We start from the raw sequence: 22,530 nt of genomic DNA, 5'->3' as shown, positions 1-22,530 counted from the left end.
TGTAAAGATGTAAAAACAGCTTCTACAAGAAAACATCCAATGGCAGATGACGCTGGTACAGCGGGCGGGTCCACAGGACCAGGAATGGGAAACCACAGAGGCTTCAGCAGAGGCAGCAGCAGCAGCACCCGCAACCAAGGCCACTGAGGTAAGGCCAAGGAGTGGACACCAGTCACAAAGCTGGGCTGTCTGGTCAAGGACATGAAGACCAAGTCCCTGGAGGAGATCTATCTCTTCTCCAGCCCATCAAGGAATCTGAGGTCACTGACATCTTCCTGGGGGCATCTCTCAAGAATGAGGTTTCTAAAATTACATGGTGCAAAAGCAGCCCACACTGGCCAATGCACCAGGTTCAAGGCGTGTTGCCATTGGGGACTACAGAAGCCACATTGATCTGGGTATCAGGTGCTCCAAGGAGGTAGCCACTGCAATTTGAGGGAACACCATTTTGGCCAAGCTCCCTGTTGTCCTTGTGCAGAGAGGCTGCTGGGGAAACAAGATCAGAAAGCCCACCAGCTCTTGCAAGGTGACAGGCCTCTGCGGCTCTGTGCTGATGAGCCTTGTCCTCGCCTCAGGAGGCACTGACATCATCATGGACCCCATGCCCAAGAAGCTGCTGCTGATGGTAGGTATTGACAATTGCTATATCTCAACCAGACGCTGCACTGCCACCCTGGGCAACTCTGCCAAGGCCACCTTTGATGCCATCTCCAAGACCTATAGTTACCCGACCCTGCCCCCAATCTCTAGAAAGAGACCAAATTCACCAAGTCTCTCTGGAATTCACTGGCCATCTCGTTAAGACCCATACCAGAGGCCGGGCACAGTGACTAACACCTGTAATCCCAGCACTTTGGGAGGCCAAGGCAGGCAGATTACTTGAGGTCAGGAGTTCAAGACCAGCCTGGCCAACATGTTGAAACCTCATCTCTACTAAAAATACAAAAATTAACTGGGCATGGTGGTGGACGCCTATAATCCCAGTTACTCCGGAGGCTGAGGCAGGAGAATTGCTTGAACCTGGGAGGCATAGGTTGCAGGGAGCCAAGATCATGACACTGCACTCTAACCTGGGAGACAGAGCGAGACTCTGCCTCAAGAAGAAAACAAAAAAGACCCACACCAGAGTCTCTATGCAGCTGATCCAGACTCCAGCTGTGGCTACAACACAGGGTTTCTATGTAAGAAAAGTAAAGTGAAATAAGCCTGTTTAAAAGAAAAAAAAGGGGGGGGGGCTGCCATGAAAGGGGCAATGGGGCTAGTGTTCAAGAAGAGTTTATTAACTAAGATATAAACAAAACATTTCAGAAGGTTAGAGAAAGGAGCAACTGATTTTTTAAAAAGGGAGTGCCAAAAAGGGACTTTCAGGTATAACATTACAGCTTAGCCTAAAAAAAAACAAGTATTTCCCCAGATTTAGGTGAAGGGATGCAGGGAAGGCATTCCAGACAGATCAGCATAAACAAAGATATAAGGCATGGAAATAAATGGCATACTCATTCCCGTATTCTTGGAGGGCAAGGGAGGTATCAGATTGTAAAGACCTCTGCTTAGCTTGGCTAACAATTATTCATTCTACCAATATTTACTGAGGGCTACTACATTTTCAATATTGCTAGCACTGAACATTATACCTAAGAAAAGACACAGTTTCCGCCCTTGTGGAGTATAAAGTCTCAACCACCGATTCCTTTACAACAAGGACACTAAAGATCCCTCACCACACCTAGCACTGTACTCCTTGTACAAGATAATAATTCGTCTAATTGGAATTTGCCATTTCAAAAGGGACATTCAACATAAGTTCAGAAAGAAAAATAAACAGCCAATACCTCTTTGCAACTGGAAAAAAATACAATGCTCTTCTTCTTCAGATGGCTTCTCAAAAAGGAATACAGCACACTTATTTTTTGCTGCAGCTCACAAACTATGTAGTTCTGTTCCAAAGTGGCAGGGGTGCTTGTGGAATTAAGGAGAATAAAAACATTAAAATATGTCATGTTAGTAACTGAAATCCGGACCAAAAAAGGAAACAAGTTTTAATAGTGGCACACCTTTCAAGCAAATTTCCTACACACATACACTAAAAAAAGAGTCTGTCTCTACTGTCCCTTAGGAAATAAATTCAACACTTTACTTTAAAACACATTCAAAACCCCTTGCAAATCAGTGTCCAAAAAAAGCATGACATGAACAGTGATCACCTCTAAAAATGCAGGGTCAAGGACTAACTAAGAAGAGGCATAAGAGAACTTGCTGGGCTGATTAGTATTCTACATCTTATTAGAGCTTTAGATTACAGACATATACACATTCATCAAAGTCAACAGTGTATTTAAAATTTGCATATTTCATTGTACATAAATTTTATGCCAAAAGAAAATCTGTACAAATATTAAACTCTCATAGTAATATGTGTGCCAAAGTATTTAGAGAGAATACAAATATCTGCAATTTACCCTGAAATCTATCAAAAATAAAATGGTTTAATATATAGCATTAGAATGGATGGATAAATGCAAGTAAATGGATACTACCATTAGGTAGCATCTAGGTGTTTGGTATAAGGTATTTATTGTAAAAGTCTTTCAATTTATTGTATATTTGAAATTTCATTATAAAATGTTGGAAAAAATATACATGCATTTACTGTTTGAACTAGTAAACCTACTTTTAGAATTCTATTCCAACACTACTCTGGTTTTAAAAACACACACACACAAACACACACACACACACACACACACAAATAAGGCATTATTTATAAAGCAAAAAATGATGAAAATCAACCCAAATATCCATAAGTTGGGACTTGCAATATGAACAATTACACATCCACATAAATTAATTATAATGCAACTAACTACAAAAAAGGAATGAAGAATCTATCCATATATTGCTGTGGAGTATGTGTAGGATACATTGTTAAGGAAAGAGGCAAGTGGTAGAATAGAAGGATTTTATAAGAACCGGAAATATTTAAGATAAATTTAGACCACCAGAAAGCAAGAAGTCCACCAAAGATTACTAAAATGTATCTAAAGAATCCAGATAATAACTTGAAGCACCTACTAGCCAAGTTTGGGATGACACAAGATGAATATTAAATACAAAAATTTCTATTGATTCGAGGACATAAAAAGATGTTTAAATCTATGGGTTAAATATCATTAATTCACCATTAATTACTATTAAATCTGAGCTCATTTTAAGTACACACAACCCCTGTCCCCCACCAAAAAGCAAACACTGCTAACCTTCAGAAAATACTAGGGAGCCAACTCATTGGCGTTAAAGCAGATACAGAGAGTAAAGCATACATTCTGGAAGCTGAAGTAGGAGGATCATTTGAGCCCAAGAGGTCAAGGCTACAGTGAGCTATAATTAGCTCACTGCACTCCAGCCTGGGCGACAGAGCAAGACCCTGTGTCAAAAAAATAAATATTTCCTGTAAGAACTGTACCTCAAATAATCACACAGTTCACATGAAAGCTGTTTGATATAAAAGTATGTAAACTAATGAAGAAATAATAGAATTAATATTTCACAATTTTGCAAATCCTCGTGAAATAATAGAGCTAGGCAATAATTTCCACCAGCTGCTAAAATTACAAAGTTAAGAAGCTGCTTGTATTTGACTAACCCTTCGGCCTTGAATAGCAACTATAAAAGCAGGAATAAATGCAAAACAAAACAAAAAGACTGACAGCATCCGAGAGCCACCAAGGCAGGTAGGACTTGAGGTGCTAAAGGAGAAAATGGAAATGCCCTGAGCCAAGTCCTCTGTTAACCTCACTTTTTTCCCCAAAAGCATTTGCTGATTTCAAGACAGGAGAGAAGGTAGCAGCCTTAAGCCTAAACATGTCAGTCCCAGGTCCCAGAGAGAAAGAAAACTGAATCTTAAATTTTTCAATTTGCCCTTGAGGAACATGCCTACCCCTAAACTGAGCACACGCAAGGCAAAACGAAGAAAAACAAGCAAAAAGCAACCAAATGGGAAGCTAAATAATTAAGCAGAGATTCTGGCAGGGTCACAAAGCCATGGGGTTCAGAGCTTGCCAAGACAGAGGGGCCCTGGTAGATACCTCAGTCTTTTGGCTGAGACCCTGAGAAGGGATATGCCTCATCTGTGAAGGTTATACCCCAAGACTCAGGACAAACCAGAAATAGAAGAGCCCCAAAGTCTAATTGCCAGGCTACACCAGATCAAGTCAACCTGACCTTAAGACATCTGCCTGCCAGAAAAAAAGAAAAAATTACCTTCAAAAAAACAAAACAACTGTCAGATGGCTGTAACAGAAATAATGGAGCCTGGAATACAACAGAAAGATGTCTTTGAAGAGTTCAAAGAAAGGAAAAAAAAAAAAACACTGACAAGATAGGCTACAAAAAAAAAAAATGAAGATGAAATAAAGAGGTTTACAGAAAGGTCAAAACACTGTTTCACTAACAAGTATGCACTAAAGGGAAATTATCTGAGCAAAAGAAAAATCCTCAGGTAGAAGCATAACAATACAAGAACTGGGTAAGTCTAAACAAACAGTGATAATAGTGACTTATGGGGCTTAAGATACACGTGGAATTAAAATTCTTAATGAGGAATACACAAAGGTAGGAAAAAGTAAAGGAACCTAAATAATAATTAGGTAAATTAAATGTCAAAAGCAATTATATCAGATTAAAAATACGCTACTCACAAAGACAAATCTAAAAACATAGGGTATAAACAATGTAGTAAGTAAAAGGATGGGAAAGGATTCACCGATCAAATGCTAACTGAAACAAAGTTGCTGTAGGTAGACTAATATCAAACCAGACTTGAAGTTGGCCAGGAATGGTGGCTCAAGCCTGTAATCCCAGCACTGTGGGAGGTCAAGGCAGATGGATCACGTGAGGTTAGTAGTTCTAAACCAGCCTAGTCAACAGGGTGAAACCTCATCTCTATTAAAAAGACAAAAATTAGGTGGGCATGGTGGCAGGCGCCTGTAATCCCAGCTGCTTGGGAGGCTGAGGCAGGAAAATCGCTTGAACCCAGGAGGCAGAGACCGCAGTGACCCGAGATCGTGCCACTGCACTCCACCCTAGGTAACAGAGCGAGACTCCATCCCCAAAAGAAAAAAAACTAGACTTAACGGCAACAAAGTATTAGTAAAGATAAAAAGAAACATTTTATAAAATCAAAAACCCTGGGAGTAGAGAAGTGTTTTGCACCCATATAACAAATAAAGAACTAATTCCTCTAAAGGACTTCTCCAAGTCACTAAGAAGGTGGCAAAAAACCAAATCCAAAAAAGAAAGACTGTCCACAGAAAACAAAAAAAGAAACATTTCATAATGATTAATGTTTCAAATTGACAACACAATACTAAATAACATAATAAACATAAGCTCACAATAGATCTCAAATTTGAAATGTTTCATAATCCACCACAGAATTCAACTTGTCACTGAAAAACAGCAAACTGCTATGGCCCAAAGGCATATTCTCTCAAAAATAAAATCATTAGAAATAACAGTTGTCTATATGTAACAACATAATGAAAACACTAGTATACTGTTTCTAAGTATGCTCTGACTTACAACTTCGGAAAGATCTAATTTTTCTTTAGTTGCTGGGTCCTTTGCAGTTTGAGAGTAGATACTCTCCAACACTTTAAAATATTCTTGATTATAATCTCTCAAGATGGATGAACCACACTGATAAGCTGCTAAAGGTGAAAAGCTAACACTGACAGTAGATGAAATTCCTAACAGCTCTGCTTTTTTGTTTCCCATAAATGTGGACTACTAGAACACTGCAGCCATTATCATATAACCTGAGGGTTTATAAATTATATCATTACATGTCTGCCTTCCAGAATTTTTCCTGAAAATTTTGTCCACCACATTTTTACAAAGTGATAGGACTGGGTTTCAAAAATGATGTGGGAAATGGTATCAAAGTCTTTGTAGTTTTTTTCTAAAACTTTATGATTTACCAAAAATAACCAACTCTTACCTACAGAAATTGTGTATAGGAAATAACAGATACAAATTAACTTGCATACATTATGAAAGGACTTAGAGACATCTAATGATTGAAAAATGTGTCCAATGAATATTAAAAATAGGCAAGAGGGAAATATCGAAAAAGTCAAAAATCCTAGACAGATAGTCTTTAAATTTTCAAGTTAATTGTCACAAAAAATTTAAGAGCTATCTCAACACTTTAAGAGCTCAACGTCTACTTGACCGTAAGCCAAGGAAAAAAATTATACCTCAAGTATCTCTTACTATTCCATTCCCATGTTCTTGAAAGTCAAAGATACCAGTACTCAGATTCCCCAAGATCACCTAGAAGCAAAGAATCTAGCCTCTCTCCTCTCAGGCTTTTTAAATCTTGGACATCTATTATGCAAGGTCAAGATGGGCCTAAATACTCATATTTTCTCTATTTAAGCAATTTTCAGATAACATAATTCATTTTTCAAATCTATTTATTTTTAGAACATTTCAGAGCAGGAAGAAATAAGTATTTTAAGTATAAATAATACAGTTGAATTTACATTGTTATCTTCAACAAAGAATCCAATTTATATTCACTGGAAAACATTTCTCCTGAAAGCCTGCAGTGATACATACCAAATATATATGCTTCCAATTGTCATATAAAAATACAACTTAAAACATATTCCAGCTGGGCACAGTGGCTTATGCCCAACACTTTGGGAGGCCAAAGTGGGAGAACTGTTTGAACTCAGGAATTTGAAACCAGCCTCGGCAATGTAGTGAGACTTCCAACTTTATGAAAGATTTTAAAATTAGCCAAGCGTGGTGGTATGCCGCTGTTGCCCCAGCTACTCAGGAAGCTGAAACAGGAGGATCATTTGAGCCAAGGAGGTCAAGGCTGCAGTGAGCACAACTGCCCTCCGGCCTGCGCGACAGAGCAAGATCACGTCTCTAAATCAATCAATCAATCTCCAACTACTTGCATACCACAAACACACATACTTTTACTGTAACACACATACTTTATGTTCTAGTTTTTAGTAAGACCAAGACAGATAACAGTTGCTAGAATAATTTTAGACAGAAAGGTATTTTGCTAAATATTAATGCGTTTGATAAAATGTGTTCCATAACACATTAGTACTGTATAATCCTGCTAAAAAGGATAATTCTGTACCCAAATAATTTTGGTAAATGTAGGAAGCTACATCCACCTCCTAGTGCTTTGCACAATCACAGTGTCCACGGAAATATTAAAGATTCTGAGAAACTGAAGCAAAACTGTTTCACTTTCACTCACCATTTGCTATCTGATCCCTTCTCCCTTTGTTTATGGAGAGGCAGTCTTGGTAAAGGGTAAAACACCTGTTGACATCTTATGGAAAAACATTTGTTCCCCACTCAGACCACATTTTGGGAAATGCTACATTCAAGTACTCTGACATTTAAAGATATATCCAGAATTTGAGTAATTTTAACTGGGATATTTACTATGCTTTGCATAACAAATAACACATAAAATGTCTTAATTACTGGAAAACATATTTAAAATATTAAATCCCTAAACTAAAAAAGAAAACAACATTTATCTTGATTGAATCAAAGAGTACCTACCTATATTTTGCTTTTTCGTGAACCCAGACATACTCAGGGTTTTTCAAACTCAAACGTGCAAGGTCCTTTACAGATTTAGTTTGTGTTGCTGAGAAAAGTAAAGTCTGACGTTTCTTGGGGAGATTTTCAATAATAGCATTCATGGTATCAGCAAAGCCCATATCCAAGATTCTATCTGCTTCATCAAGAACTAAAAAAGGAAAATGCAAGTTGAACTATAATATCTAAAACACACATTAGGCTAAATGCAATCCTGGATTGGATCCTAAAACAGAAAAAGACCATTAGCGGAAAAACTGGTAAAGCCTGAATAAAGTCTGGAATTTATATGATCTAGCAATGTTAACCTTAGTTTTGATAAAGGTACCAGGTCATGTAAGACATTAACATTAGGAGAAACCAGGTGAAGGATATGCAGGAACTCTCCACTGCAACTTTCCTATAAATCAAAAACACTCAAAGTTGATCTAAAAATATACATTAGGTAGTATTACCAAGCAAAAAGAAAAAGTTCATTAAAAAAAATACCAATTTGACTTTTCACATTATTAGAAAGCAGGTGTTAAAAATTGTGGCACGGGGGCCAGGCGCAGTGGCTCAGGCCTATAATCCCAGCACTCTGGGAGGCCAGGGTGGGCGGATCACCTAAGGTTAGGAGTTCCAGAACAGTCTGACCAACATGGAAAAGCCCCCCTCTACTAATAATACAAAAATTAGCTGGATGTCGTGGTGCACGCCTGTAATCCCAGCTACTTGGGAGGCTGAGGCAGGAAAATCGCTTGAACTCAGGAGGTGGAGGTTGCAGTGAGCCAAGATCATGCCACTGCACTCCAGCCTGGGCAACAAGAGTGAAATTCTATCTCAATCAACAAAAAAATAATCCTGGCATAATACTACTAATGTGCCTAATTTCATATGTAAACGTATATATCTTCTGATTTTTTTTTAAGTCTACTTTTACTTTCTGGGTTTAGACCCCAAATGTCAAAAAGTTTCAATAATTTTTAAGTTTGTTTTGAATCATAACATTTATCCAACAAAAAATTTCCATCAGTAAAATTTGCAAGGCTTCTCTCCTAAGTCTGAGCTTTTTTTCTTTTATTAGAAACTTATTTGACTCACCTAACATTTGGAGATCAGTAGCATGAAAAGATACCGTTTCATCCATGTGTTGAAGAAGCCGACCTGGTGTGCACACAAGTATATTTATGTTGTTGATCCTCTCAGCTTCGTGTTTCAGATCCTGCAAACAGTTATTTTGATTACACAGACACATCACTCTCAGCAGCCTGTGTATCAAAACTATAAAAGCCATCCGCATGTGGCATTTCATCACAGCAGTTTAGATACTCTGGGAAATAAACACAACTTTTCCCTTGTATTTCTACAGCATATCCACATTTCTGGGCTAAATAAAACTCTTTAAGGGAAGACATAAGGGGCTCAGAGTTCTTCTAAATTCTTATTCATAGACTTTGAAGCCAAGAAAAAAAATAATCAAATGAATACTCCAAGTCAGGATTTCCTGTTTGGATCACAACTGATATAAACTGGAATTACTCTCATTTTTTATTTCAGGACCTAGGGACACTGAACAGACACTGACACCACTCAAGGACTATACTTTGTGAACTGAAAAAAAGAGCCAAGTTCTCTACATTTAGAGGTTCTCTCCTTGATAAAAGAACCACTTCTCACAGGGCTGGAGGCTAGGAGAAAAAAACAGAATATTGTTAATTATTAAAGTTGGGCAACAGGTACATGAGGTTTGTGATGCTATTTTTTCTTCTTTTGTGCATGTTTGCACAGAAATTCAAGTATTTACCCTCATGGTCTAGAGATTCTAGTAGATTCAGGCATTCCAGATGTGCTATAAGACAGAACAAAAGTGAGCAGCAGGTCTTATCTTGACCCTACTATAAACATTCCTCCAAACACTCTACCTTCCTTTCTTCTGCTGCTAATGTAGCAATGCTCTGAATTATTCAACCTCTTAGATAGACACTTTATTAAAAGGTACTAGTTCATATACAGAAATATCTTTCCCAATGGATATCAACAAATAGCTTTATAGGATTAGGTAAGTATGTCTTAGAGAAACTAATCAATTCAGATTTCCTGACAAAAGAACGGACTTTCTGGGCCTGCAAAATTGGCAACCAGATCATAGATCACAGTGACCACACCAAAGTGCTACTTTTCCATGAGGCCCTGGTCTAGGAGGTCAATCTGTTTAGATAAAGTCTCTGCCGCCTCCCTGTCAACTGCCATGGTACTCCAGTATAGGTTACAGAAAGAAAGGAAGGACACAGACAAAAGGACAAACCTTTCCACCAATGATGAGACCAGCTGAAAAGTCATGATTCTTTCCTACTTTTCGGAGAACCTCAAAAGTCTGATAGGCCAGTTCTCTTGTAGGTGATATTATGAGAACCCCCAGCCCATCTGTTGAGGTCCACTGCAGACGATATAAGCCTTCCAGTACCTCAAAAAGACAGCAAATTCATGTTCAGTAAGTCATCAGAAGTCAGCTTTTTGGCCTGTATCTCAACTTTGCCCCTCCAAATCAAATGGACCTTCCAAGCAGTGGACATACCACTCACATTTTATCCAGTCCAAAGCAAGAGATTTTGTTCATCTTCTATCAGAACCATCCATCTCCAACTCAGAGGGAAGGGAAAAGAAATCCCATGGTAGTTCAGCTGCTGCCAGAGCCATGCCATCAGGAAACTGGCTACCAGTGAAAGGTATGTGCAACCCACAGATCATAACAACACATTTAAGAATCATATTTATCATTTTCTAAATAAGCACACTAAAATAAACTTTTGACTGGGCACAGTGGCTCACGCCTGTAATCCCAACACTTTGGGAGGCTGAGGCGAGTGCATCACTTGAGGTCATGAGTTCAAGACAAGCCTGGCCATGATGAAACCCCTTATCTACTAAAAATAGAAAAATTAGCTGGGTTTGGTAGCCCGCATCTGTAATCCCAGCTACTCTGAGACTGAGGCAGTAGAATCACTTGAACCTGGGAGGCAGAGTTTGCAGTGAGCCAAGTGTGCACCACTGCCTGGGTGGGCAACACAGCATGACTTCATCTCAAAAAATATATAAATAAATAAACTTTTACCCATGTAGCTGCTGTAGTTATATAGTGACTGAATTCTGTAGCTATAAAGAGACATTGTTTATTGTTTTTTAAAGGGGGAAAAATACACTAGGATTTAAGAGAAAAGTGGTTCTGCAATATTTGGAATCATCATTAAAATAAGATTTTTCACTTCATAAGAATGAAAAATTAGGAGACCAACATAACAGAGATGGAAGTGAATGCTTAAGAAGCTTTTTTCTTTTACTGCTATAAAAGACCAATAGCAATGTCCCAGAAAATTCTCAACACAGGCCTAAAGCTCCTTAAACTGAGCATATTTCAGCTTTAGTCTAACCAATGTGGCAAGTATAAATGCCACTGGCAGGCTCACGAGGGTGAGAGCAGAAACAGTGTCTCCCACCAGTCCTACTGCAGAGCAGAACCATTCTAACCTGCCATGCTGGAGCACCCCACTTCCATCAAGAATGTAATGACTTGTCAAGGCACAATAGTTCATTCATTAAGTTACTGAGTGCCTGACACATACAAGACACTGTGATAGGACCTGGGGAATATGGCGAACAAGACACATGTGGCTCCTGTTTGATGAAGCTTGCATTCTAGCCAATTGATCATGAAATCTAACATGAAAACATCTCTTCATATAATTTGCATCTGGGCACAGAATATTATAAAATCGTATAATAGAGAGTCTGACCCAATGATAATGTGATAATGTACTTACTGGAACAAGGAAAGCCAAAGTCTTGCCAGATCCAGTTTTAGCCGCTCCAAGTACATCTTTACCTTGTAAAGCCAATCCAATGGTCTGCTTCTGTATCTCAGTTACCAAACGGTACTGAGCTTCTTGCAAACCTGGCAACATGGAGGGAAGAATTATACTTTAGAAAATCCCCATAGGATAGTGTTATAGGCTAAGTGAGTTCTGTCCCCCAAAAGTCCTATGTTGAAGCCCTAGTGCCTCATACCTCAGAACAGGACTGTATTTGGAGAGAGGGCCTTTAAAGAGGTGATTAGAGCCCCATAGGGTTTGGGGCTCTAAGGTAGAGCCCCATAAGGTTTGGCTCTCATCCAATAAAACTGGTGTCTTTATGAGAAGAAGTCTGAACAAAGAGATACCAAGAGTCCACATGCACAGAGGGAAAACCATGTGAAGAGGAGACAAGTTATTCTATGATCCAGCTATTCCACTCCTGCGTATAATCCAAAGGATATGTTAATAAAACCAGTACTTTGAAAAGTATTTGTGCTCCCATGTTCATTGCAGCGTTATTCACAGAAGCCAACATATGAAATTAACCTAAGTATCCATGAATGAGTACATACAGAAATGTGGTATATAGTTATACGCACACAGTGGAATATGACTCAGTCTTTAAAAAGGAAATCCTGTTATTTGCAACAACATGGATAAACCTGGAGGACATCATGTTAAGTGAAATAAACCAGGCACAGCAATAAAGATACCTTATGATCTCACTTACATGTAGAATCTAAAAAAGCCAAATTCATAGGAGCAGAGGGTAGAATGGTAGTTACCAGAGCTGGGGGAAGTAAGGAGAGTGGGAAGATGTTCATCAAAGGATACAAAATTTCAGTGAGAAGGAAGAAGTTCAAGAGATCTATTGTAGGCTGGGCATGGTGGCTCACGCCTGTAATCCCAGCTCTGTGGAAGGCAAAGGCAGGCAGATAGCTTATGCTCAGAAGTACAAGACCAGCTTGGGCAACATGGCAAAACCCTGTCCCTATAAAAAAAATTCTTTTAATTAGCCAGGCATGGTGGTGTGCACCTGTGGTCCCAACTGCTCAGGAGGCTGAGGTGGGAGGATCACTTGAGCCCAGAAGGTCAAGGCTGCAGTGGGCCAAGATCACACAACTGCACTGAACCCCGGGTGACAGAGCAAGGCCCTGTATTCCAAAAAAAAAAAAAAAAAGAGATCTAGTGTATATCATGGTGGCTATAGTTAATTACAATATATTGGGAAAAAAAATTACTAAGTAGATTTTAAGTGTTCTAGCCACAAAAAGGATGAGGTAATATTACAACATGTATAAGTAGCCTGATTTAGCCATTCCACAGCATATATATATATATTTCAAAGCATCATGTCATACACTGTAAATATATACAATTTTTATTTATATGAAAATAAAAAGGCAGCAAGAGGGCAGCCATCCGCAAGCCAAGGAGAGAGGTCTGAACAGATCCTTCCCTTATTTTGCCTTAAAAGGAAAGCAATGCTGCCAGCATCTTGATCCCAGACTTCCACCTTCCCGAACTGTGAGAAAAGAAGTCTCTATTGTTTAAGCCACCCAGCCTGATATTTTGTTATGTCAGCCCTAGCAAACAGATACAAAGGGTGTCATATCTTGGTTTGTTCCCTTGCTTATTTTAACTAACACAATTAGATTTCATTTTATTTAGAGGCTGTTGGAATCTTGTTTTTCTTTTAATCAGTCCTTTCTGGATGAATGAAAATAAACTGTTGAAACTTGAATACTGCTTGTTTTCATACCAAAATTTGCCAAAATAAGGTTTTTTTTTTTAGGCTAAACTCTCTAAATCTTCTCCCATTTATCAAAAATACCAAGAAATATATAACACATCCCAAGATCACCATATACCTACCTTTCAATGTTTTTTTGGACAAGGGAAAATCTGAAAATCTTGTAATTTCGCTTACATTTATCTGGAAAAAAATAAAAAGTAATCTGGGTAATTAATTTGCTTCACAACACAATTGTTTTTTCTCTATATTGTACTGCCTAGCTCATCCCTGGTAATGCGAGGTTGAATTCAATCACCACTTCTAATTAAAAGCCATCATTCCTTCTGAAAGGAAATATGCCCTCAAGAGGCAGTTCCTGAATCAGATATACATTTGTAACAATTTCAATTGGTAAGGGAAAAAGTCACCCAATACACACACACACCAAACATATTACTATCTTCAATATCCTTGACCTCCAAAGTGTTGAACACATTAAAGCATCACCAACCACATCAATTTTAGGAAGAAAATTTACTTCCAATCGTCCTTTAAGGGATATAAATTTAAGAAATAGGACAAAATTACAATTCACAAGATCACAATGAAAATAGTTCTATACAGACAATTTGGAAAAAAGCGTGAAATTAGTTGGAGAAATATTTCTGGTTAGCACAATCCATTCAAAGATTTAACTATAAATCAGTGGCCTATGAAATCCAATCTGATTTCATTTTGGGGTATACTGAAGGAATGGTATTATTTCAAAATAATCAGGGGAAATGTCTGTCATGCTCTGAAGCCACAGTAACATTTTGCTAACTTTACATTATTCAAACATTCATTACTGGTGTTCTTTATTAGCACAAACCCAATTTTCTGAATTTCATTTCAGCTGCTCAGGAGAATTATTTTGTTACAGATGCAGAATGCAGGAACTACTGCTCAGATCTGGAAATATACTCCCAAATTATTCATTATTTGCAAAAAGAAAAAACTGCATTTGTATGGTTCATTTATTTAAATTACACTCTAGGCAGTGAAGGGATGACAGCTGTATTTCATTTACAATCTACACATCTTTCCTAGGATTTTTTTTTTTCCCTAGGATTCTTAACAAAGCCCAGGCAGGGTTCACCCTCTGCCCTCAAATGCTGAAAATACAAATATTACAACATTGTCTTAATCCCTACAAATCATTTCAGATATCACCAGAAAGGAGCAGAATCAGTGTACCAGCATTAGAAAAAATGGTTTATTCAAATAACATCCTGTCCCAGCAAGGAACCTCAATTACAAGATAATCTTCCAAACAAGGCATTAAAATTAGGTATGGTCCATCCTTGCACTCCGGGTTTTATCAGCTAAAAAGCTGTTTTCACAAGGAATGAAATGCCTACAGAAGGAGGCAGGCTGCCAACACACTCTTCAAGCCCTCCGCCCCAGCAAGAGACACAGCACAGGCAAAATGAGCTCCTCAAACAAAATACTGCACAGTACCTCCATCTTCCTAAAGTCAGTTACCCTCCCGGAGGGAAAGTTTAGAAGAATGAAACTGCTCCAACACTCTTCCATCAAGGATTACAACAGAAAACTATATATTGTATTCTTTTAAAGAAGGCGAAGAAAGAAAAAGAAATTTTGATTCTGCTGATATTCTAAAACAGGGGACAGCAAACTACAGCCTACAGGCCAAATCCAATTTGCTGCCTGTTTTAGTAAAGTTTTATTGGAGCACAGCTACAATAATTCATGTATTTATTGTCTATGTAGTAGTTCGAGAGACTGTATGGACCATAAAGCCTAATACAGACTATGCAGCCCTTTACAGAAAGAGTTTGCTGACCCTGCTCTAGATACTCTCAGTTATATTCCAAGGATTACAGAGCAGCCACAGCAGGAGATAGCTATTGTTCCTACAAACAAAATAACTCACCGGGGGTAGTGGCTTACACCTATAATCCCAACACTTTGGGAGGCCAACGCAGGCAGATCACCTGAGGTCAGGAGTTCAAGACCAGCCTGGCCAACATGGTGAAACCCTGTCTCTACTAAAAATACAAAAATTAGCCAGGCGCAGTGGCACACACCTGTAATCCCAGCTACTTGGGAGACTGAGACAAGAGAATCGCTTGAACCTGGGAGGCAGCAATTTCAGTGAGCAGAGACAGTGCCACTGCACCCCAGTCTGGGCAACAGAGCAAGACTCCATCTCAAAATAACTCTTTCCTCTTCCCTTTATCCCTTTCTTAGGGGGTTAAAAAAATCACTTCCATCTCCACACTACTCACACTCAGTCTAAAAATCTGCCTCATAATTCTTCTGAATTCAGGGAAGAGATATTTCAGGAATGGTCTTTATTAAAGGCTTCCCACTGCTGGTGGAAAAGTCAGAAAGGGAAGAAGGAGAAAAGGAGGACATCATTTGATCATCCTCTTATACTTCTCACAACTCTCTAGTAATAACTATTTCTTGCTCAAGTGAATAAGGCCTGGTGAAAAAAACACTGAAACTTCCTAGAGTGCTCCACCTATTGCAGTAACGGAAGGAAAGCAAACCGCCTCAACTACACCAGACCAAATTTTGATTAAAAAAAAAAAAAATCGGGATTTGAATGCAGTTTCTATATGGTACAGCTGATTATAGTCTAAATGCATCCCAGGTGCACAGAGTCATTCAGCAATAGTGAAAACAGCTGGTGAACTAACGCAGCTCAACATCTCAGTGAGCCTCAATCCCTACTTCTCTAGCAGTTACTCCAAAACACACCCTCAGAAATACACCACCCTCATCACGAGGTCAGGAGTTCAAGACCAGCCTGGCCAAGATGGTGAAACCCATCTCTACAAAAAAAATACAAAAATTAGCCGGGCATGGTGGCGGGTGCCTGTAATCCCAGCTACCTGGGAGGCTGAGACAGAGAACTGCTTAAACCCAGGAGGTGGAGGTCGCAGCGAGCAGAGATAGCACCACTGCACTCCAGCCTGGGCAGTAGAGGGAGACTTCACCTTGGGGAAAAAAAAGAAAAAAGAAAAGGAAAGAAATACACCACCCTCCTCCTATGAGTCGCATAGTTGACTGACCATGCCACCTGTGCCTCCTAAAGACCCACCATAAAAAAGCCATGCTTCCACCAGGCTGCTCCTAGTCAATGGCAGGGCTTAGCAGTACAACTGCAGGCCCAGGGATTCCTCTGATGGACAACTTTGGATCCGTGACTCTGCATCAGCCAGGCTGAAACTTTCTTGAAACTGTTCTGCAGTCTGAGACTCTTCCTACCGGCTCCTCCTTTCATCCTTCTCTCCTTTCCCTCCCCATTCCTGCTCCCTCTCCTTCAGCCTTCATAGGCATCCCCGCTCCTGCCCCTGTAATCCCTAAAGCTCCAGTTCACCCAATCCCATTTTGTCATCTGCTTCTCAACAAACCCAAAACCTAGACTCTACCAGTAGTCTCCATAGTCTCCTCCCTGGTCTCTTACCCTCCAACGTTTACAGCTCGGGTATACTCTCTACATAGACTCCCGCCACATACTTCCCATGGCTTCCAGATAAAGTCTTTGTGGCCTTTGTATAAATTTCCTATTGTTGCTGTAATAAATTACCAAAAACAGTGGCTTAAACCAACACAAATATATTACCTTAGAGCTCTGGAGGTCAGAAGTCCACAGTGGGTTTCGCATGGCTAAAATCAAGGGTGTCAGCAGGGCTGCGTTATTTTCCGATGACTCTAGGGGAGAGTCCATTTCCCTGCCTTTTCCAGCTTCTAGAGGCTGCCCACATTCCTAGGTGTAACTCTCTTCTGTCTTTAAAGCCAGAAACAGACTCTGAGTCCTTCTCACATCACATCACTCTGACACTGACTCTTCTGCCTCTCTCTTCCATATCTAAGGACGCTTGTGATTACATCGGGCCCACCTGGATAATCCAGGATAATCATGCTACTTTAAGGTCAGCTGATTAGAAACTTTAATTGCCCCTTGCCATCTAACATATTCACAGGTTAAAGGTATTAGGATGTGGACACTTTTGTTTTTTTGAGACGGAGCCTCACTCTGTCGCCAGGCTGGGTGCAGTGGTGCAATCTCGACTCACTGCAACCTCCGCCTCCTGGGTTCAAGCAATTCTCCTGCCTCAGCCTCCCAAGAAGCTGGGACTACAGGCACGCACCACCACACTCTGCTAATTTTTGCATTTTTAGTAGAGATGGGGTTTCACCATGTTGGCCAGGATGTCTCAATCTCAGGCGATCTGCCTGTCTCAGCCTCCCAAAGTACTGGAATTACAGGCGTGAGCCACTGCGTCTGGCCTAAGATGTGGACACTTTAGGAAGGCACTATACTACCTGCTATAGCCTCCAATGTCATCACAGTCGAACCTGCTTCTCGAACCCATGTGAAGCCAACTCAGGAATGCATGCAACACTCCAAGGAATATTTCCTTCCTCAAACAATTCCACGTATTTTCATATCTCTGTATTTCCTCATGTTCCCTCCACCTAGAACATCCTTGCCAATCTTTTCTATATGATGAACTCATCATTCAAGAACTAGCTCCACCAGGCACAGTAGCTCACACCTGTAATCCCAGCACTTTGGGATTACAGGTGGGCAGTTCACTTGAGCACAGTTCAAGATTGGCCTGAGAAATACAGTAAGACCCCATCTCTACAAAAATTACCAAAAAAATGATCCAGGCATGGTGGCATGCACCTGTGGTCCCAGCTACTCAGGAGGCTGAGGTGGATCGGTCGCTTGAGTCCAGGAGGTCAAGGCTACAGTGAGCCGTGATGGTACCACCTTACTCTAGCCTGGGTGACAGAGACTCCATCTCAAAAAAAAAAGCTCAGCTCCACTGTTGGCAACCACAAAGCACTGGACAGTTAGTATGCTCCACAGTGACATCTGCTAAGACTGAGATGCAGAGGTTGAAATCCAGCCCACATCAGCACCCCAAGCCAGGGCTGAGGCTGCAACCACCAGGAAGAATGGTAGCATACCCAGAGGAAGCATGTTTTATAACGCATTTGACCAGAAGAGGCTCAGTACAGGATAACTCAACTTCCCCTAATTACACCATCCTCTAACTCCACAGCGCTGAGGTACATGTTACAAATTTACTATTATAACATTGTATACCTCCTAATATAACATGTGTTAAACTGTATCAAGCCCTACATGCCCAGGTTCCCTAGCAACTTGGGCATGTATTTTTTTCCATGTATACTTACAGCCACCTAGACAAACGTCCCTCAAATTGTTTCAAAAGGTTTTGCAGTTATATTGTTCAGCATTTCACCAGTGAGGCTACCGAACACCACCTGTGTACCATGGCTATGTTGTAAGTTTTATATACAATGCTACCACCTGAGGAGCCCCTTAGTGAGGGCCTGCACTTTGGTTTCCTAGAGAATAAGCCTGCTATTCAAATGATTATATCTAGCATTGCTAACCTTGACGATTTCACACCGCATTTATGTCTCAACCAAATCTTAACCTTGCTGTGCCTTAAAGTTGCCTCATCTGTATAACGGGAACAATTTCTTTTTTTTTTTTTTTTTTTTTGAGACAGAGTTTCGCTCTTGTTGCCCAGGCCGGAGTGCAATGGCGCGATCTCAGTTCATGGCAACCTCTGCCTCCCAGGTTCAAGTGATTCTCCTGCCTCAGTCTCCCAAGTAGCTGGGATTACAGGCATGCGCCACCACGCAAGCCTAATTTTGTATTTTTAGTAGAGATGGGGTTTCTCCATGTTGGTCAGGCTGGTCTCCAACTCCCGACCTCAGGTGATCCGCATGCCTCGCCTCCCAAAGGGCTGGGATTACAGGTGTGAGCCACCGCGCTCAGCCAATGAGAACAACTTCACAGGGTTATTTGTTGTGAGTATATAGAAAGTCAGCATGTATAAAAGTTTGATAAGTGTTCACAATTACTATTCAAACAAGAAACAAAAAAAGAATTAGCCAATGCTGCCAACCAGAGTAAAGCCATCTGGGAAAGGTCTAGTCTTACAGCGAAGAACATCTAAACACTGACTGAGCACCTAATCAAGAACAAGCACTGTGCTACCAGACTCTGGGGAGTGCAAAGATGAATGTATCACTAGTTGCTGACCTTGAATGGTTCACAGTCTAGTAGGAGAGTTTTCTTAAAAAAGTTAAAGAAGCCAGTCATCACAGACAGTTGATAAATGTTGTAATGAAAGTATCTACAAACTGCTACAGATGCACAGTAGCCCTAACTCGGCCAGGGGAGGTGATGAAGAGAAGTTTGCACTAAATCTGGAAGGAAGAGTACCTGTCCTTGGAGTGGGCAGATGGGTATGCTCACTGCAAGCAGTGGAAACATTAAGTACCAGAATGAGAAGCACAAGAAGCATGGACAATTCACAAAACTGCAAACTGTTCCTTCATATATGCCTGTCATGTACCTCTTGTGCATGATCTGTATTATCCATGCATTATCTCATTTGAGCCTTACAATGCTCTGGGTGGCTAATAACCTCTGTTTTTTGAAAGAAGAAACTGAGACTTAGAGAGGTGAAGAAACCTGGCTAGCCAATACCTGAAGAGAATGATATTTACACCAGGTCAGGCTGACCACAAATAACTGAACTCTTCAGTGAACTACAACATGTTGACACACTGTATCTGACAATTTTTCTAAAAGTAACTGAGCCAAAGAAGGGTTCTAATCAGGAGTAAAATGATTAGACGTTCATCTTGGAAAGAATCATTCTAGCCAAAGGATAGAGGATAAATTAGAAAGGTTTAAGGCCTACAGGCCAAATCCCATCAGCCACCTGTTTTACTAAAGTTTTACTGAAAAATAACACCCATTCATTTAAGTATTTCCACAGCAGCTTTTGTGTTACAAGGGCGCAATTGAGTAGTTCCACCCTTTTGACCACAAAGCTGAAAACATTCACTATCATTTACAGAGAAAGTTTGCTGATCCCTGTTGAAAGCAATATTTGCTATAGTAATCCAGGCAAGAGATGATGGGAGGCTGAAGACAATGCACTAGGGATGAAGACGCATTTGAAAACTTTAAGAAGCATAACAGATCACTAGTGTGACGGACTGGATATAAGAGAAGGTAAGAGAGAGGTACCTAAGACTGCTCCTACGGTCATTCTAGCTCTATGGTCTGCTGAGATGGTGAAGCTAAGATGTGGTAAGCTAAAAATGATCCCAAATTATGTCCGTGTATTAACCTCTGGAAGCTAGGAATGTTACCACCTTACACGGCAAAAGTGACTTTTCAGATGTGATTAAAGATCTTGAGACTGGATGATTATCCTGGATTATCTGTGTAGACAATCGTAAGCATCCTTATAACAGAAGAGGTAGAATGACACAGGTGAAGCCAGAGACTGGAGTTATGCAGCCACAAGCCAAGGAACGCAAGCAGCCACCAGAAGCTACAAAGGCAAGAAACAGATTCTCCCCTAGGACCTCTGGAGAGAGCATGTCCCTGCTGACACCTTGATTTTGGCCCAGTGAAACTGATTTCTATCATTTTTTTCAGGAACAGTGTAGCAAGCAAGAGTGGCCAGGGCGGTGGAGAGGTTTGAGCTGTGCACCCGGCGTGACCTCCCATTCCCGGCCGGGTCCCAGTGATAGGTCCGCCTCCTCCACTCTGCAACCCCTCGCCGCAGTGACACGCTGCCCCGCTGCTGGCCGGCCTCACCTTCTCATAGTTCAGCATGAGGCGGCTGATATCCTCACGCTCGACCTGCCACTCGGGTTTCTTCAGTTGCTTCCTCAACTGCTTCTTTTTGTTCTGCCTGTGGCTGTGTTTTTTCTTCCAGCGATTGAAGCTCCGCACCGGGTCGGGTCGGGCTCCCGAACCCGGAGAGTCGGCAGTTTTGACCATCACGGCAGCCGAGACAACTCGTATCGACCCCCAGACGAGAGACACCTAAGGCCAGGATCGTGGAACCAGCATGGGGGAAACGCACGAAGGCGCATGCGCGAACCCAGAAACCCGCCCCCGAGCTTTTGAAACCGGGGCACGCGCCAATGACGATAAGGAAAAAAGGGCTGTGATTGGCAGATTCGCTCCTGCAGGGAGGAGCAGTCGCGGGGGAAACGGGGGCGGAGCGCTCTAAGACAGAGGCAGCCCTGAGCTGCGCCTGGAGCACGCCGGCTCTTTAAAAAAACGCATGCGCATTGTTGTTGTTGCGATGGTGACGTCATACGCTGAACCTTTAAGGGATATTAACACTTTTGCTCCCGGTTCAACTTTGCGAAGCGTTCGTGAGCGTGTGCGTATACACATACAACCTGTGAATTAAAATTGTGATCCTCGTTTTGCACATTTCGGCCCAAAGAGCCAAAAGATTTGCCCAATAGTAAACAGCTAGTTAATGACTTCTGATTTCCATCCACTGAGGTTGTACTTTCTCAGGAATAAAATTAAATGTTCTATATTCTTCTTACGCCCCTCTAGGTTTTCCTTTTCCTCTGGGCCCCTCAGACTCTAGCTGCAACACCAAGGAAACTGGAACGGAATCAAACTGAATTTGCCTTAAAATGCTACTATGGAGACAAAATGATAACTAAAAGTAAAGAAGTAGATTGACCGGGCTTACGCCTATAATCCCAGCACTTTGGCAGGTCGAGGTGGGTGGACCTACTAAGGTCAGGACCACCAGAAGTTCGAGACCAGCCTGGCCAACATGGTGAAACCCCGTCTCTACTAAAAATACAAAAATTAGCCAGGCGTGGTGGCACGCGCCTATAATCCCAGCTTCTCGAGAGGCAGAGGCAGGAGAATTGCTTGAACCCGGAAGGCAGAGGTGGCAGTGAGCCGAGATCGCCTCACTTCACTACAGCCTGGGCGAAAGAGTGAAACTCCATCTCAAAAAAAAAAAAAAAAAAAAAAAAAAAAGTAGGTAATAGGAAGTTATTGCTAGTTGGCCATTTAAGTGAACTGGCTTTCAATGAATTGGGTTTTTTGACACACTTACTTAGAGCTTCCAGGAAAACACTGGATCGTGGTGGGAGAGCTCAGTTGTGGCAAAGGAAAGTGGAAAAATGAATTCAAAGTTCACATGCAGAATTTTGGGCCCTCAAATTCCCTTTCCAACCACATATTCAGATCACTACTGTCACTTCTATGTCCATCCTCCAAACAGGTCATGGCTTATTGGAAGGGAGTGAGGACAGTAGGTGAACGAGAATTTCTATACTCAGGGACACTAGATGTGGTAGACAGTAAAACTCAATAAGGAGAGATTATATAAAAGCATATATACATCCTCAAAAAATTAAAAATAGAACTCTACGTGAGCCAGCAAATTTCACTTCTGGGTATATACAGACAAA

General features: G+C 40.9%; 1 protein-coding gene across 2 annotated transcripts in view; it reads right to left on the bottom strand.

Moving 5' to 3' along the window:
• DDX10 (DEAD-box helicase 10) overlaps nt 1-21,203 on the bottom strand; it is a 274,959-nt gene extending 253,756 nt beyond the window's left edge. Inside the window, exons 1-7 of one of the 2 annotated variants that reach the window (XM_017547072.1) lie at nt 20,891-21,203; nt 13,347-13,407; nt 11,442-11,572; nt 9,929-10,087; nt 8,725-8,845; nt 7,603-7,792; nt 1,833-1,959 (exon numbers count right to left, since the gene is read on the bottom strand). In XM_017547072.1, coding sequence (XP_017402561.1) covers nt 1,833-1,959; nt 7,603-7,792; nt 8,725-8,845; nt 9,929-10,087; nt 11,442-11,572; nt 13,347-13,407; nt 20,891-21,076 — 975 coding nt within the window. In that variant the 5' untranslated portion in view covers nt 21,077-21,203. The remainder of the gene's footprint in view (nt 1-1,832; nt 1,960-7,602; nt 7,793-8,724; nt 8,846-9,928; nt 10,088-11,441; nt 11,573-13,346; nt 13,408-20,890) is intronic. The other variant, XM_017547074.2, reaches the window with a different exon arrangement.
• Between the last annotated feature and the right edge of the window lie 1,327 nt (nt 21,204-22,530).

Source organism: Cebus imitator, unplaced genomic scaffold (genome assembly GCF_001604975.1).
Source record: "Cebus imitator isolate Cc_AM_T3 unplaced genomic scaffold, Cebus_imitator-1.0 Scaffold194, whole genome shotgun sequence".
NCBI classification, from domain to species: domain Eukaryota; kingdom Metazoa; phylum Chordata; class Mammalia; order Primates; family Cebidae; genus Cebus; species Cebus imitator.
Note: the sequence above shows the minus strand (reverse complement) of the source record. Positions and strands in the feature narration are given on the sequence as shown.